General features: G+C 45.0%; 1 protein-coding gene across 1 annotated transcript in view; it reads left to right on the top strand.

The window, feature by feature from the left end:
- DGKQ (diacylglycerol kinase theta) overlaps window positions 1-17,628 on the top strand; it is a 539,130-nt gene that overhangs the window by 459,316 nt on the left and 62,186 nt on the right. The window contains exons 19-20 of the mRNA XM_053702740.1: window positions 3,942-4,042; window positions 11,451-11,597. Of these exons, the coding sequence (XP_053558715.1) occupies window positions 3,942-4,042; window positions 11,451-11,597 (248 nt within the window). The remainder of the gene's footprint in view (window positions 1-3,941; window positions 4,043-11,450; window positions 11,598-17,628) is intronic.

Genomic DNA, 17,628 nt, shown 5'->3' with positions numbered 1-17,628 from the left:
CAAAGGCTCACACGGACATTGTCCTGGCCTTTCTCAGATCTCACGGATGGAAAGTGAACGTGGAAAAGAGTTCTCTATCTCTGTCAACAAGGGTTCCCTTCTTGGGAACAATAATAGACTCCTTAGAAATGAGGATTTTTCTGACAGAGGCCAGAAAAACAAAACTTCTAGACTCTTGTCGGATACTTCATTCCGTTCCTCTTCCTTCCATAGCGCAGTGCATGGAAGTGATCGGTTTGATGGTAGCGGCAATGGACATAGTTCCTTTTGCGCGCATTCATCTAAGACCATTACAACTGTGCATGCTCAGTCAGTGGAATGGGGACTATACAGACTTGTCTCCGAAGATACAAGTAAATCAGAGGACCAGAGACTCACTCCGTTGGTGGCTGTCCCTGGACAACCTGTCACAAGGGATGACATTCCGCAGACCAGAGTGGGTCATTGTCACGACCGACGCCAGTCTGATGGGCTGGGGCGCGGTCTGGGGATCCCTGAAAGCTCAGGGTCTTTGGTCTCGGGAAGAATCTCTTCTACCGATAAATATTCTGGAACTGAGAGCGATATTCAATGCTCTCAAGGCTTGGCCTCAGCTAGCGAGGGCCAAGTTCATACGGTTTCAATCAGACAACATGACAACTGTTGCGTACATCAACCATCAGGGGGGAACAAGGAGTTCCCTGGCGATGGAAGAAGTGACCAAAATCATTCTATGGGCGGAGTCTCACTCCTGCCACCTGTCTGCTATCCACATCCCAGGAGTGGAAAATTGGGAAGCGGATTTTCTGAGTCGTCAGACTTTGCATCCGGGGGAGTGGGAACTCCATCCGGAAATCTTTGCCCAAGTCACTCAGCTGTGGGGCATTCCAGACATGGATCTGATGGCCTCTCGTCAGAACTTCAAAGTTCCTTGCTACGGGTCCAGATCCAGGGATCCCAAGGCGGCTCTAGTGGATGCACTAGTAGCACCTTGGACCTTCAAACTAGCTTATGTGTTCCCGCCGTTTCCTCTCATCCCCAGGCTGGTAGCCAGGATCAACCAGGAGAGGGCGTCGGTGATCTTGATAGCTCCTGCGTGGCCACGCAGGACTTGGTATGCAGATCTGGTGAATATGTCATCGGCTCCACCTTGGAAGCTACCTTTGAGACGAGACCTTCTTGTTCAGGGTCCGTTCGAACATCCGAATCTGGTTTCACTCCAGCTGACTGCTTGGAGATTGAACGCTTGATCTTATCAAAGCGAGGGTTCTCAGATTCTGTTATCGATACTCTTATTCAGGCCAGAAAGCCTGTAACTAGAAGGATTTACCACAAAATTTGGAAAAAATATATCTGTTGGTGTGAATCTAAAGGATTCCCTTGGGACAAGGTTAAGATTCCTAAGATTCTATCCTTCCTTCAAGAAGGATTGGAAAAAGGATTATCTGCAAGTTCCCTGAAGGGACAGATTTCTGCCTTGTCTGTGTTACTTCACAAAAAGCTGGCAGCTGTGCCAGATGTTCAAGCCTTTGTTCAGGCTCTGGTTAGAATTAAGCCTGTTTACAAACCTTTGACTCCTCCTTGGAGTCTCAACTTAGTTCTTTCAGTTCTTCAGGGGGTTCCGTTTGAACCCTTACATTCCGTTGATATTAAGTTATTATCTTGGAAAGTTTTGTTTTTAGTTGCAATTTCTTCTGCTAGAAGAGTTTCGGAATTATCTGCTCTGCAGTGTTCTCCTCCTTATCTGGTGTTCCATGCAGATAAGGTGGTTTTACGTACTAAACCTGGTTTTCTTCCAAAAGTTGTTTCTAACAAAAACATTAACCAGGAGATTATCGTACCTTCTCTGTGTCCGAAACCAGTTTCAAAGAAGGAACGTTTGTTGCACAATTTGGATGTTGTTCGCGCTCTAAAATTCTATTTAGATGCTACAAAGGATTTTAGACAAACATCTTCCTTGTTTGTTGTTTTTCAGGTAAAAGGAGAGGTCAAAAAGCAACTTCTACCTCTCTCTCTTTTTGGATTAAAAGCATCATCAGATTGGCTTACGAGACTGCCGGACGGCAGCCTCCCGAAAGAATCACAGCTCATTCCACTAGGGCTGTGGCTTCCACATGGGCCTTCAAGAACGAGGCTTCTGTTGATCAGATATGTAGGGCAGCGACTTGGTCTTCACTGCACACTTTTACCAAATTTTACAAGTTTGATACTTTTGCTTCTTCTGAGGCTATTTTTGGGAGAAAGGTTTTGCAAGCCGTGGTGCCTTCCATTTAGGTGACCTGATTTGCTCCCTCCCTTCATCCGTGTCCTAAAGCTTTGGTATTGGTTCCCACAAGTAAGGATGACGCCGTGGACCGGACACACCTATGTTGGAGAAAACAGAATTTATGTTTACCTGATAAATTACTTTCTCCAACGGTGTGTCCGGTCCACGGCCCGCCCTGGTTTTTTAATCAGGTCTGATAATTTATTTTCTTTAACTACAGTCACCACGGTATCATATGGTTTCTCCTATGCAAATATTCCTCCTTAACGTCGGTCGAATGACTGGGGTAGGCGGAGCCTAGGAGGTATCATGTGACCAGCTTTGCTGGGCTCTTTGCCATTTCCTGTTGGGGAAGAGAATATCCCACAAGTAAGGATGACGCCGTGGACCGGACACACCGTTGGAGAAAGTAATTTATCAGGTAAACATAATTTCTGTTTTCTATGATATATAAAATTCTTAAAATTCGTTTCCAGAAAAACGACCTACATACTTGGCGAGGTGGAACGAAGAGTTATAGGACGACCTAGATGATGAAGACTGGAAACACTGTTTCCATCTAACTCACTCTTCCTCCGCCTGTCTAGCTATGTCTGAGCTGAACTACAAAATAATAGCCCGATGGTACCTAACGCCTCAACGCTTACGAATTATCTACCCTGCCGCTTCCTCTAGCTGTTGGAGGAGATGTGGGGAAGTGGGTTCTATGGCCCATATCTGGTGTTCTTGTCCTAATCTAGTTGACTTCTGGCCACAAGTAGAACAAAATATTAACCATATTTTGGGCACAAATATTTCCCTTAACCCCTGCATTATACTCCTCAATCACATTCCGCATCTCTCTTGTGTTTACCGTAAGAAACTACTTCTTATAATGCTAACCTGTGCTACGAGGTTGATTCCCAGGCTATGGAAGACACAAGAGGCACCCACTTTAGCCCAATGGGTCGCAGAAGTAAACCATACCATCTCGCTCGAGAGAATGCACTACTGTTATTTAGGCAAACAAGATTTCTAACATACTATTCCTATGGGAACAAAGGCTTTATAATACTGTCTGACAATTTAACATCTTAAGCTGAAACGACTAGAAACATACATATTATCTATTGAACTGTATTAATTTGTTTTGTTTATCAGGTCTAGAGATATATTTACAATTGTGAATAAAAACGGTCCTGAGATTTTGTGAATACGATAGGATATCCTTACTCCTATCCCATTCCAGCCCTTTCTGAACACCCTCTCCATCTCCCTTTGCCCACCTTGTCCCTTTATATGCATCTATATTTGTAGCTATATTTTTTGTCTTTACTTTTTCATTGACCAATTCTGTTATCCCCTGAAAATGATGGGTCACTGTTCTAACATAATGTATATTTCTTTGAAACTGTTTTTCTGTTACTAAGAATATATGTTGCACTATTGTAAAACCAATGTACCCAATAAAAAATATTTAAACTTAAAAAAAATATTACATGTATGTTTCATAAATATACTATAACAAGACCAATCTATCAATATATATTTGGTTTATTGAAACGTAGTACACCTTGTAAAATGTTAATGAGATAAATTCTAGGGCATATAATAATATATCATTAATCTTCTATGGAAATATAATTTATAATTAAATAAATATTACATGTTAGATGAGTATATTACAAGCTTTTTTTTTGTCATTTTTTTCTTTAAGATTGTTCAGATGAATAACTACTGTGGTATTGGAATTGATGCAGAACTGAGCTTAGATTTCCATCAAGCAAGGGAGATCGAACCTGGAAAATTTAACAGCAGGTACATTTATTTCTGACATTTATAAATAAAGCAATGTTGATTTATTTATTTATTTTCTTTAAAAAATTATTACTAGATTCAGAATTATTATTAATACAGGGTGTAATACCCGAGACCCTTTAATAGAGCCCCCAAATCATAGGTAATCTTGTATGTGCTTGTCTACACTGCCTAGAGAGCCAAAAAGCAAAGTCTGTAGCCTAGGGTTTCAAAATGCTGCAAATCAAATAGCTGGTTTGGGCGATTTGCAGCATATTGAAAGAAAACCTATGTTACAGACTTTGCTTTTTGGTCTCTTTAGGGGTGGTGGGTATGTGTATATATATGTGTGTGTGTGTGTGTGTGTGTGTGTATATATATATATATATATATATATATATATATATATATATATATATATATATATATATATATATATATATATATATATATATATATATATATATATTGTATACTCAAAAGGGTGTGCCTGTTCTGTTAATCAGATCTTAGTTTCCTTAGTTCTTAGGGTGGAGTCATCATAAAACTTCTGTGAAGATTAGAAAATAAAAAACTCTGTTTTAGTAAATATTTATAAAATTGTAATTAGAAAATTGCATCAGTAGTGTTTATGAAAATCCCCTTAAGAAAATGATCCCCCAGTAGGTTAAAACTTTTTTTTTTTTCTCTCAGATTTATACATCTGTGTTTATGGTTAAAATATTTGCTTCAAACTGTACTTTTATTTACCATTTCCAAAGCTACATGCTCCATAGGAAGATACTGGAAACATGACTATTTACTGATTAACAAATCAAGGCAAACTAAGAATGTGGTTTCTAACCTATGCAAGCTGATTTCTCCTGTTAAGTGTAGTCAGTCCACGGGTCATCCATTACTTATGGGATTATATCTCCTCCCTAACAGGAAGTGCAAGAGGATCACCCAAGCAGAGCTGCTATATAGCTCCTCCCCTCTACGTCATACCCAGTCATTCTCTTGCACCTAACTAATAGATAGGACGTGTGAGAGGACTGTGGTTATTAAAATTAGTTTTTATATCTTCAATCAAAAGTTTGTTATTTTAAACAGCACCGGAGTGTGTTGTTTTTTCTCAGGCAGCATTAGAAGAAGAATCTACCTCAGTTTATGTATGATCTTAGCGGTCGTAACTAAGATCCATTTGCTGTTCTCGGCCATTCTGAGGAGTGAGGTAACTTCAGATCAGGGGACAGCGGGCAGGGTTCACCTGCAAGGAGGTATGTTGCAGTATATTATTTTCTAAGGAATGGAATTGACTGAGAAAATACTGTTAATACCCATATAATGTAAGTGCAGCCTTAAATGCAGTAGTAGCGACTGGTATCAGGCTGATATGTATGTATGTTACACTGAGGTATTTCTGGGGAATGGAACTTCACTAAGAAAATATTGTGTACATTTAACTTATATTTGAGCCCCCACTGCAGTGTAAGCGACTAGCAGCAGGCTTATTAGTATCATTTCATAATTTTATTTTAAAACGTTTTACTGGCATGTTAATCGTTTTTCTCTGAGGTACTTGGTGATAAAAAATTTTTGGGCATTATTTTTCCACATGGCTGTCGTTTATTTATGAATAAATTCAGTTTGCTGAGCTTCCCCACTGTTATAATATGAGTGGGAGGGGCCTATTTTGGCGCTTTCTTGCGCAGTAAGAATTCACTCACAGTCTTCCTATTCCTTCCTCCATGATCCAGGACGTCTCTAGAGAGCCCAGGGGTCTCCAAAACTAGTTTTGAGGGAGGTAATCACTCACAGCAGACCTGTGAGACTGTGCTTTTGACTGTGATAAAACGTTTTATATTCTGTTATCCGTTTTTTGGGTATTAAGGGGTTAATCATCCATTTGCTGGTGGGTGCAATCCTTTGCTAACTTATTGCATTTATTGTGAAAATTTGGTTGCTATAACAAATTTGGTTCATTGTAATTCAACTGTGACAGTTTATTAGTGTTTCTTAAAGGCACAGTAACGTTTTTTATATTGCTTGTAAATGTATTTCAAAAGTTTTTTCCAAGCTTGCTAGTTTCATTGCTAGTCTGTTAAACATGTCTGACACAGAGGAAACTCTTTGTGCAATATGTTTAAAGGCCAATGTGGAGCCCAATATAAATTTGTGTACTAATTGCATTGATGCTACTTTAAACATGCATTGCGCCTGTCACGGCTGCGGCGGCATTCTGGTTTGAGTCTCTGGAAGAGACCATTAACTCAGTTACATTGGATGAAATTACAGACAAGCTTAGAGTACTTAAGCTAGCCAATTCATTTATTTCCGATGCCGTAGTACACTTAATTAAACTTACGGCTAAGAATTCAGGATTCTCCATTCAAGCGCGCAGAGCACTGTGGCTTAAATCTTGGTCAGCCGATGTAACCTCTAAATCTAAATTGCTTAACATACCTTTCAAAGGGCAGACATTATTCGGGCCCGGTTTGAAAGAAATTATCGCTGACATTACTGGAGATAAGGGTCATGCCCTGCCTCAAGACAGAGCCAAACCAAGGGCTAGACAGTCTAATTTTCGTGCCTTTCGTAACTTCAAGGCAGGAGCAGCATCAACTTCCTCAGCTCCAAAGCAGGAAGGAACTGTTGCTCGCTACAGACAGGGCTGGAAACCTAACCAGTCCTGGAACAAGGGCAAGCAGGCCAGAAAGCCTGCTGCTGCCCCTAAGACAGCATGAAGTGAGGGCCCCCAATCCGGAAACGGATCTAGTGGGGGGCAGACTTTCTCTCTTCGCCCAGGCTTGGGCAAGAGATGTCCAGGATCCCTGGGCTTTAGAGATCATATCTCAGTGATATCTTCTGGACTTCAAAGCTTCTCCTCCAAAAGGGAGATTTCATCTTTCAAGGCTGTCAGCAAACCAGCTAAAGAGAGAAGCGTTTCTACGCTGTGTACAAGACCTTTTACTAATGGGAGTGATCCATCCAGTTCCGCGGTCGGAACACGGACAAGGGTTTTACTCAAATCTGTTTGTGGTTCCCAAAAAAGAGGGAACCTTCAGACCAATTTTGGACTTAAAGATCCTAAACAAATTCCTAAGAGTTCCATCGTTCAAAATGGAGACTATTCGGACAATCTTACCTATGATCCAAAGGGGTCAATACATGACCACAGTGGATTTAAAGGATGCCTACCTCCACATACCGATTCACAAGGATCATTATCGGTACCTAAGGTTTGCCTTCCTAGACAGGCATTACCAGTTTGTAGCTCTTCCCTTCGGGTTAGCCACGGCTCCAAGAATCTTTACAAAGGTTCTGGGCTCTCTTCTGGCGGTACTAAGACCGAGAGGAATTTCGGTAGCTCCGTACCTAGACGACATTCTGATACAAGCGTCAAGTTTCCAGACTGCCCAGTCTCATACAGAGTTGGTTCTGGCATTTCTAAGGTCGCATGGGTGGAAGGTGAACGTAGAAAAGAGTTCTCTAAGGCCACTCACAAGAGTTCCTTTCTTGGGGACTCTTATAGATTCTGTAGAAATGAAAATTTACCTGACAGAAGACAGGTTAACAAAACTTCTAAATGCTTGCCGTGTCCTTCATTCCATTCAACACCCGTCAGTGGCGCAATGCATGGAGGTAATCGGCTTAATGGTAGCGGCAATGGACATAGTACCTTTTGCACGCTTGCATCTCAGACCACTACAATTGTGCATGCTAAGTCAGTGGAATGGGGATTACTCAGATTTGTCCCCTATGCTGAATCTGGATCAAGAGACCAGAGATTCTCTTCTATGGTGGCTTTCTCTGCCACATCTGTCCAGGGGGATGCCCTTCAGCAGGCCAGACTGGACAATTGTAACAACAGACGCCAGCCTACTAGGTTGGGGCGCTGTCTGGAATTCCCTGAAGGCTCAGGGATCATGGACTCAGGAGGAGAGTCTCCTTCCAATAAACATTCTGGAATTGAGAGCAGTTCTCAATGCTCTTCTGGCTTGGCCTCAGCTAGCAACTCTGAGGTTCATCAGGTTACAGTCGGACAACATCACGACTGTGGCTTACATCAACCATCAGGGAGGGACAAGGAGTTCCCTAGCGATGATGGAAGTCTCAAAGATAATTCGCTGGGCAGAGTCTCACTCTTGCCACCTGTCAGCGATCCACATCCCAGGCGTGGAGAACTGGGAGGCGGATTTCCTAAGTCGCCAGACTTTTCATCCGGGGGAGTGGGAACTTCACACGGAGGTATTTGCACAACTGCTTCGGCGTTGGGGCAAACCAGATCTGGATCTCATGGCGTCTCGCCAGAACGCCAAGCTTCCTTGTTACGGATCAAGATCCAGGGACCCGGAAGCGGTTCTGATAGATGCTCTGACAGCACCTTGGGTCTTCAACATGGCTTATGTGTTTCCACCCTTCCCGATACTTCCTCGTCTGATTGCCAGGATCAAGCAGGAGAGAGCATCGGTGATTCTAATAGCGCCTGCGTGGCCACGCAGGACCTGGTATGCAGATCTAGTGGACATGTCGTCCTGTCCACCATGGTCTCTGCCTCTGAGACAGGACCTTCTGGTTCAGGGTCCTTTCAAACATCCAAATCTAATTTCTCTGAGGCTGACTGCATGGAGATTGAACGCTTGATTCTATCAAAACGTGGATTCTCGGAGTCAGTGATTGATACCCTAATACAGGCTAGGAAACCTGTTACCAGGAAAATTTACCATAAAATATGGCGTAAATACTTACATTGGTGCGAATCCAAGAGTTACTCATGGAGTAAGGTTAGGATTCCTAGGATATTGTCTTTTCTACAAGAAGGCTTAGAAAAGGGTTTATCTGCTAGTTCGTTAAAGGGACAGATCTCAGCTCTGTCCATTCTTTTGCACAAGCGTCTGTCAGAAGTTCCAGACGTTCAGGCTTTTTGTCAGGCTTTGGCCAGGATTAAGCCTGTGTTTAAAACTGTTGCTCCGCCATGGAGCTTAAACTTAGTTCTTAATGTTTTACAGGGTGTTCCGTTTGAACCCCTTCATTCCATTGATATCAAGCTGTTATCTTGGAAAGTTCTGTTCCTAATGGCTATTTCCTCGGCTCGAAGAGTCTCTGAGTTATCAGCCTTACATTGTGATTCCCCTTATCTGATTTTTCATTCAGACAAGGTAGTTCTGCGTACTAAACCTGGGATCTTACCTAAGGTAGTCACTAACAAGAATATCAATCAAGAGATTGTTGTTCCTTCATTGTGCCCTAATCCTTCCTCAAAGAAGGAACGACTTCTGCACAATCTGGACGTTGTCCGGGCCCTGAAATTCTATTTACAGGCAACTAAGGATTTTCGACAAACTTCTTCCCTGTTTGTCGTTTATTCGGGACAGAGGAGAGGTCAAAAGGCTTCGGCTACCTCTCTCTCCTTCTGGCTTCGTAGCATAATACGTTTAGCCTATGAGACTGCTGGACAGCAGCCTCCTGAAAGAATTACAGCTCATTCTACCAGAGCTGTGGCTTCCACTTGGGCCTTTAAAATTGAGGCCTCTGTTGAACAGATTTGCAAGGCTGCAACTTGGTCTTCACTTCACACCTTTTCCAAATTTTACAAATTTGACACTTTTGCTTCTTCGGAGGCTGTTTTTGGGAGAAAGGTTCTTCAGGCAGTGGTTCCTTCCGTGTAAAGGTCCTGCCTGTCCCTCCCGTCATCCGTGTACTTTTAGCTTTGGTATTGGTATCCCATAAGTAATGGATGACCCGTGGACTGACTACACTTAACAGGAGAAAACATAATTTATGCTTACCTGATAAATTCCTTTCTCCTGTAGTGTAGTCAGTCCACGGCCCGCCCTGTTTTTACGGCAGGTCTAAATTTTAAATTAAACTCCAGTCACCACTGCACCCTATAGTTTCTCCTTTCTCGTTTGGTTTTGGTCGAATGACTGGGTATGACGTAGAGGGGAGGAGCTATATAGCAGCTCTGCTTGGGTGATCCTCTTGCACTTCCTGTTAGGGAGGAGATATAATCCCATAAGTAATGGATGACCCGTGGACTGACTACACTACAGGAGAAAGGAATTTATCAGGTAAGCATAAATTATGTTTTTAAATGGACATTCATGTCAAAATTAAACTTCATGCTTCAAATTGAGCACACAATCTTAAACAACTTTCCAATTAAAGGGACAGTCTACACCAGTTTTGCATAACCAACACTGTTATATTAATATACTTTTTACCTCTGTGATTATGATTACCTTGTACTGTATCCAAGTCTCTGCAGACTGCCTCCTTATCTCAGTGCTTTTGACAGACATGCAGTTTAGCCAATCAGTGCAGGCTCTTAAATAACTCCACGGGAGTGAGCACAATGTTATCTATATGACACACATGAACTAGTACTGTCTAACTGTGAAAAACTTTCAAAATGCTCTGAGCTAAGAGGCGGTTTTCAACGGTTTAGAAATCGGTTTGAGACTACCTACGTTTAGCTTTTCAAAAATACCACCAAGGTAACAAAGCAAAATTGATGATAAAAGTAAATTGGAAAGTTGTTTAAAATTGCATGCGCTATCTGAATCATGAAAGTTTATTTTTTGACTAGACTGTCCCTTTAATTTACATTATCTAAAGGTGCAGAAACTTTTGTATATACAGACTTTCTGAGGTACCAGCACCTACTGAGCATTTGCAAAATTCACAGAATATATGTAATGCATTTTGTGATTGGCTTATGGCTGTCACATGATGCAGTGGGAAGGAAAATAAATCTAACTTTTAAAATTTGTTAGATAGAAATCTAGTACTCATTTGAATTGCTTTTTCATTGTGTTTTATTATGCATCTCTACTGCGTTTTAGTGGTCCTTTAAGCATTAAATTGTTACTGTTCCTAAACTTAACTACTGCATTTATTAATAGAAAATTGATGAGACCTCAATAAAATATTAATAAGGGTTACACCGAGAGTACCTTCTAGTTTCTTTGTTGGACACACAACAGATCCTTGTAAAAACGAATCTGCACGTTTCTCCACAGAATACCTACATTAACTGTATTTCAACTAGAGCAGGGGGTTCTGGGTAAGGGTATGCAAAACAACATCACAGTGTCTCACCTTTTGGTTCCCATTTCTGTTTAAAACATGGATACCCTCATACTAGTGCAGATCTGCTCTAGGCAGCTTGAAAGTGTAGCAAGGTTAGGAATAGTATAAGAGAATGCACATTTCTCAGCAGAAAACAAATCCGTAAAGTCCTGCTAAGTAGCTGTATACCCAGCCTTGATGAACAACTGTAGTTACACAATAGTATCACTTTCTCCTGAATAAAGTTTGAAAAAGGTCCTCTGAGAATCTGATGAAGTTCTTTCATTTTGTGATTAGAAGATAAAACTGGAGTTACCGTTTTACAAGTGTTTCTTCTCTTTTTCTTTGTTTTGAACGTTCTACTTTTCTCTTCCAGGTTCCACAATAAAGGTGTCTATGTCAGAGCAGGGCTGCAGAAGTTAAGTCACAACAGGAATTTACATAAAGATTTGAAGCTTCAGGTGGACCAGCAGGAAGTGGAGCTACCAAATATAGAAGGTCTTATTTTCCTCAACATTCCCAGGTGGATATTTTATTCCTGTGCATTGTTTTGATAGTAAAACTGGTAATAAAGTTTTCAAGTGTATTTATTTATATGAATGTAAAAAAAAAATCTTGGTAATATGAACTCATCATTTGCATCTTATTGTTAAATGTATGAAATAAACAATAGAGATCTACTCACACTATAATTTCCCAGAATTGATGATTATAGTTTTGGTTGCATTCTCCTAATTGCTTTACAACACTTAGCTTTGGCCCTTTCCGTTACTTGGACCTTGAATTACAGCTGTGTTGTATTGAGAGTACAGTATATAAACTGAGGATACAAAAAAGCCATATTTGTACTGCAATTACTTACTTGTCCTGGACTAGTGGAAACATTTCCACCCATATATACATATATGTATGTGTATATATGTGTGTGTCCCCCTATTTATTTATATCTGTGGAGGGGGTTAAAAATAGCGCCTAAAAGTGAGCTTAAACTATTTATGTATTTGTGTAGATGTAACTACCTCTAAATGCTGCTGTTAAGGGGATCTCACTTTTTACCACAGTGAGACGATTTTGTGAAATGACTAGAGTGTAGGTTTTTAACAGCGCTTCCAGAGGAGGTAATCAGCATACATGTAGAAAAAAGGATAAATATATATGTTAGAACTGTATTCAATTGAAAGTGGTAGTCGATAATATCCGCTCACCTGTGGTACTTGATAAGATGAGTAGTGGTTGATTCGATCCTATTTAGAAACTCCAGTGTTAAAACTTCAAAAAGTCGTTTTCTTTTCTTTTTCTTTGTTAGTCGGCTGTCTCTATTTTCTGAGTAGAGAATCAGGATTATAGGAAACCCCATGCTCTCTCACTGTATAGTTAACAGTAAATGACAAATTAGGGGTTTACAATTTATTCTAGAGTTTGGCCGAGGTGTGTGTGTGTATATGTGTATATATATATATATATATATATATATATATATATATATATATATATATATATAGTAGGAAAAGAGAGGAAAAACAGCGCTATTCAAGGGGCTATTCCCTGACCTCACTAATAATAAGACAGCTATTTAGTTGTCAGATAGCATAAAATAGTGTAAGTGGATGTAAAAATACACAAATATGTGAAGAAACTCTGTCTAGTTATATATGTTCACAATGTTATATCACATGGATAAAAAGCGATAGCAAGAGATGGTTAAAACCATAAGTAATCAGTCCATCAAGGTGTATCTGATAGAAACAATATATCAGATGTATAATAAGCAGGAAATCTGGTAGGTATTGCACTTACTAGAACAAACCTCAATCATATGAGGTAAGTTGCCGCCTCTTGTAAGTGTGAAACTTCCGTGGTCCTGGCGTAGTGGTAGTAGTAGGGCCAAATAGTGATGTCCTTCTCCTCTTAGAGTATCAACCTTCAGTCCTGGTAGAGGCTGGTGGTCTCACTGCCAGCAGCATGCAGAGATATGGGAGAGGAAAAAGTTGCAAGTGCTTGTGGACTGGTTACTAAGGTAACAAAAGCCTGACTGGGTAGATATATATATATATATATATATATATATATATATATATATATATATATCTTAAATTCTTTCTATTAAAATCAGTACACAAAAAACGGAAACCGTAAAAATGTGTGAGTAATTTATTAATTCAGAGTTTCAGTGCCAAGCCATCGGTTTAGAAATTACTAGTCCTAAAGCCCGTTCACACGTTTTTTGCAGTACAGCAGTCCCACCCCTTGCTCTCTCCCTCCTCCTCTCTTTTGCGCTCTCTCTCCCCCTTTCTTTTCCTCTCTCTCTCTCTCTCTCCCCCCTCTCTTTTGCTCTCTCTCCCCCCTCTCTTTTGCTCTCTCCCCCTCTCTTTTGAGCTCTCCCCCTCTCTTTTGCGCTCTCTCTCCCTCCCCTTTTGCTCTCTCTCCCCCCTCTCTTTTGCTCTCTCTCTCCCCCCTCTCTTTTGCTCTCTCTCTCCCCCTCTCTTTTGAGCTCTCTCTCCCCCCTCTTTTGAGCTCTTTCTCTCCCCCCCCTCTCTTTTGAGCTCTCTCTCCCCCCTCTCTTTTGAGCTCTCCCCCCTCTCTTTTGCTCTCTCTCCCCCCTCTCTTTTGCGCTCTCTCTCTCCCCCTCTCTTTTGCGCTCTGTCTCTCCTCCATCTCTTTTGCGCTCTCTCTCTCCTCCATCTCTTTTGCGCTCTCTCTCTCTCTCTCCTCCATCTCTTTTGCGCGCTCTCTCTCCTCCATCTCTTGCGCTCTCTCCCCCCTCTCTCCCCTCTCTTTTGCGCTCTCTCTCTCCCCTCTCTTTTGCGCTCTCTCTCCCCCCTCTCTTTTGCGCTCTCTCCCCCCTCTTTTGTGCTCTCTCTCCCCCCTCTTTTGTGCTCTCTCTCCCCCCTCTCTTTTGCGCTCTCTCTCCCCCCTCTCTTTTGCGCTCTCTCTCCCCCCTCTCTTTTGCGCTCTCTCTCCCCCCTCTCTTTTGCGCTCTCTCTCCCCCCTCTCTTTTGCGCTCTCTCTCCCCCCTCTCTTTTGCGCTCTCTCTCCCCCCTCTCTTTTGCGCTCTCTCTCCCCCTCTCTTTTGCGCTCTCTCTCTCTCTCCCCCCTCTTTTGCGCTCTTTCTCTCTCCCCCCTCTCTTTTGCGCTCTATCCCCCCTCTCTTTTGCGCTCTCCCCCCCTCTCTTTTGCTCTCTCTCCTCCCTCTCCTCTCTCTCCCCCCCTCCTCTCTCTCTCCCCCCCTCTTCTCTCTCCCCCCCCCTCCTCTCTCTCCCCCCCTCCTCTCTCCCCCCTCCTCTCTCCCCCCCTCCTCTCTCTCTCCCCCCCTCCTCCCTCTCTCTCCCCCCTCCTCCCTCTCTCTCTCCCCTAATCCCTCTCTCTCCCCCCCTCCTCTCTCTCTCTCTCCCCCCCTCCTCTCTCTCTCCCCCCCCTCCTCTATCTCTGCCCCCTCTCTATCACCCGGCCATGCCCCCTTCACGGCCATTCACGCCCGGCCACGCCCCCGCTCAGCCACGCCCACTTCTGACGCAGATCAGCTAGGGACTCAAAGGCCAGGTGTGTTTGTCCTCTCTCTATCTCCCCCCTCTCTTTTGCACTCTCTCTCTCTCCCCCCTCTCTTTTGCGCTCTCTTTCCCCCCTCTCTTTTGCTCTCTCTCTCTCCCCCCTCTCTTTTGAGTTCTCTCTCTCTCCCCCTCTCTTTTGAACTCTCTTTCGCTCCCCCTCTCTTTTGAGCTCACTCTCCCCCTCTCTTTTGAGCTCTTTCTCTCTCCCCCCTCTCTTTTGTGCTCTCTCTCTCCCCCTCTCTTTTGAACTCTCTCTCTTCCCCCCTCTCTTTTGCGCTCTCTCTCCCCCCTCTCTTTTGCGCTCTCTCTCCCCCTCTCTTTTGCGCTCTCTCTCTCCTCCATCTCTATTGCGCTCTCTCTCCTCCATCTCTTTTGCGCTCTCTCTCCTCCATCTCTTTTGCGCTCTCTCTCTCCTCCATCTCTTTTGCGCTATCTCTCCCCATCTCTTTTGCGCTCTCTCCCTCCCCTCTCTCTCTCTTTTTCCCTTCTCTTTTGCACTCTCTCTCTTCCCTCTCTTTTGCACTCTCTCTCCCCCCTCTCTTTTGCGCTCTCTCCCCCCCTCTCTTTTGCGCTCTCTCCCCCCTCTCTTTTGCGCTCTCTCTCCCCCTCTCTTTTGCGCTCTCTCTCCCCTTCTCTTTTGCGCTCTCTCTCCCCCTCTCTTTTGCGCTATCTCTCCCCCCTCTCTTTTGCGCTCTCTCCCCCCTCTCTTTTGCGCTCTCTCCCCCCTCTTTTGTGCTCTCTCTCCCCCCTCTTTTGTGCTCTCTCTCCCCCCTCTTTTGTGCTCTCTCTCCCCCCTCTTTTGCGCTCTCTCTCCCCCTCTCTTTTGCGCTCTCTCTCCCCCCTCTCTTTTGCGCTCTCTCTCCCCCCTCTCTTTTGCGCTCTCTCTCCCCCCTCTCTTTTGCGCTCTCTCTCCCCCCTCTCTTTTGCGCTCTCTCTCCCCCCTCTCTTTTGCGCTCTCTCTCTCCCCCCTCTTTTGCGCTCTTTCTCTCTCCCCCCTCTCTTTTGCGCTCTATCCCCCCTCTCTTTTGCGCTCTCCCCCCTCTCTTTTGCTCTCTCTCCTCCCTCTCCTCTCTCTCCCCCCCTCCTCTCTCTCTCCCCCCCTCTTCTCTCTCCCCCCCCTCTCTCTCCCCCCCTCCTCTCTCTCCCCCCCTCCTCTCTCTCCCCCCTCCTCCTCTCTCCCCCCCTCCTCTCTCTCCCCCCCCCTCCTCTCTCTCTCCCCCCCTCCTCTCTCTCTCCCCCCCTCCTCTCTCTCTCCCCCCCTCCCCTCTCTCCCCCCCCTCCTCCCTCTCTCTCCCCCCTCCTCCCTCTCTCTCCCCCCCTCCTCTCTCTCTCTCTCCCCCCTCTTCTATCTCTGCCCCCTCTCTATCACCCGGCCATGCCCCCTTCACGGCCATTCACGCCCGGCCACGCCCCCGCTCAGCCACGCCCACTTCTGACGCAGATCAGCTAGGGACTCAAAGGCCAGGTGTGTTTGTCCTCTCTCTATCTCCCCCCTCTCTTTTGCGCTCTCTCTCCCCCCCCCCTCTTTTGCGCTCTCTTTCCCCCCTCTCTTTTGCTCTCTCTCTCTCTCCCCCCTCTCTTTTGAGTTCTCTCTCTCTCCCCCTCTCTTTTGAACTCTCTTTCGCTCCCCCTCTCTTTTGAGCTCACTCTCCCCCTCTCTTTTGAGCTCTTTCTCTCTCCCCCCTCTCTTTTGTGCTCTCTCTCTCCCCCTCTCTTTTGAACTCTCTCTTTTCCCCCCTCTCTTTTGCGCTCTCTCTCTCTACCCCCTCTCTTTTGCGCTCTCTCTCCCCCTCTCTTTTGCGCTCTCTCTCCCCCTCTCTTTTGCGCTCTCTCTCTCCTCCATCTCTTTTGCGCTCTCTCTCCTCCATCTCTTTTGCGCTCTCTCTCCTCCATCTCTTTTGCGCTCTCTCTCTCCTCCATCTCTTTTGCGCTATCTCTCCCCATCTCTTTTGCGCTCTCTCCCTCCCCTCTCTCTCTCTTTTTCCCTTCTCTTTTGCACTCTCTCTCCCCCCTCTCTTTTGCGCTCTCTCCCCCCCTCTCTTTTGCGCTCTCTCCCCCCTCTCTTTTGCGCTCTCTCCCCCCCCTCTCTTTTGCGCTCTCTCCCCCCTCTCTTTTGCGCTCTCTCCCCCCTCTCTTTTGCGCTCTCTCCCCTCTCTTTTGCGCTCTCTCTCCCCTTCTCTTTTGCGCTCTCTCTCCCCTTCTCTTTTGCGCTCTCTCTCCCCCTCTCTTTTGCGCTCTCTCTCCCCCTCTCTTTTGCGCTCTCTCTCCCCCCTCTCTTTTGCGCTCTCTCTCCCCCCTCTCTTTTGCGCTCTCTCTCCCCCCTCTCTTTTGCGCTCTCTCCCCCCTCTCTTTTGCGCTGTCTTTCCCCCCTCTTTTGCGCTCTCTCTCTCCCCCCTCTTTTGCGCTCTCTCTCCCCCTCTCTTTTGCGCTCTCTCCCCCCTCTCTTTTGCGCTCTCTCCCCCTCTCTTTTGCGCTCTCTCCCCCTCTCTTTTGCGCTCTCTGCCCCTCTCTTTTGCGCTCTCTCCCCCCTCTCTTTTGCGCTCTCTCCCCCCTCTCTTTTGCGCTCTCTCCCCCCTCTCTTTTGCGCTCTCTCCCCCCTCTCTTTTGCGCTCTCTCCCCCCTCTCTTTTGCTCTCTCTCCCCCCTCTCTTTTGCTCTCTCTCCCCCCTCTCTTTTGCTCTCTCTCCCCCCCTCTCTTTTGCGCTATCTCTCCCCCTCTCTTTTGCGCTCTCTCTCCCCCTCTCTTTTGCGCTCTCTCTCCCCCTCTCTTTTGCGCTCTCTCTCCCCCTCTCTTTTGCGCTCTCTCTCCCCCTCTCTTTCTCTCCCTCCTCTCTCTCCACCCTCCTCTCTCTCCCCCCTCCTCTCTCTCTCCCCCCCTCCTCTCTCTCCCCCTCCTCTCTCTCTCCCCCCTCCTCTCTCTCTCTCTCTCTCTCTCTCTCCTCCTCTCTCTCCCCCCTCCTCTCTCTCTCCCCCCCCTTCTCTCTCTCTCCCCCCTTCTCTCTCTCTC

Source organism: Bombina bombina, chromosome 2, assembly GCF_027579735.1.
Source record: "Bombina bombina isolate aBomBom1 chromosome 2, aBomBom1.pri, whole genome shotgun sequence".
NCBI lineage: Eukaryota > Metazoa > Chordata > Amphibia > Anura > Bombinatoridae > Bombina > Bombina bombina.
Note: the sequence above shows the minus strand (reverse complement) of the source record. Positions and strands in the feature narration are given on the sequence as shown.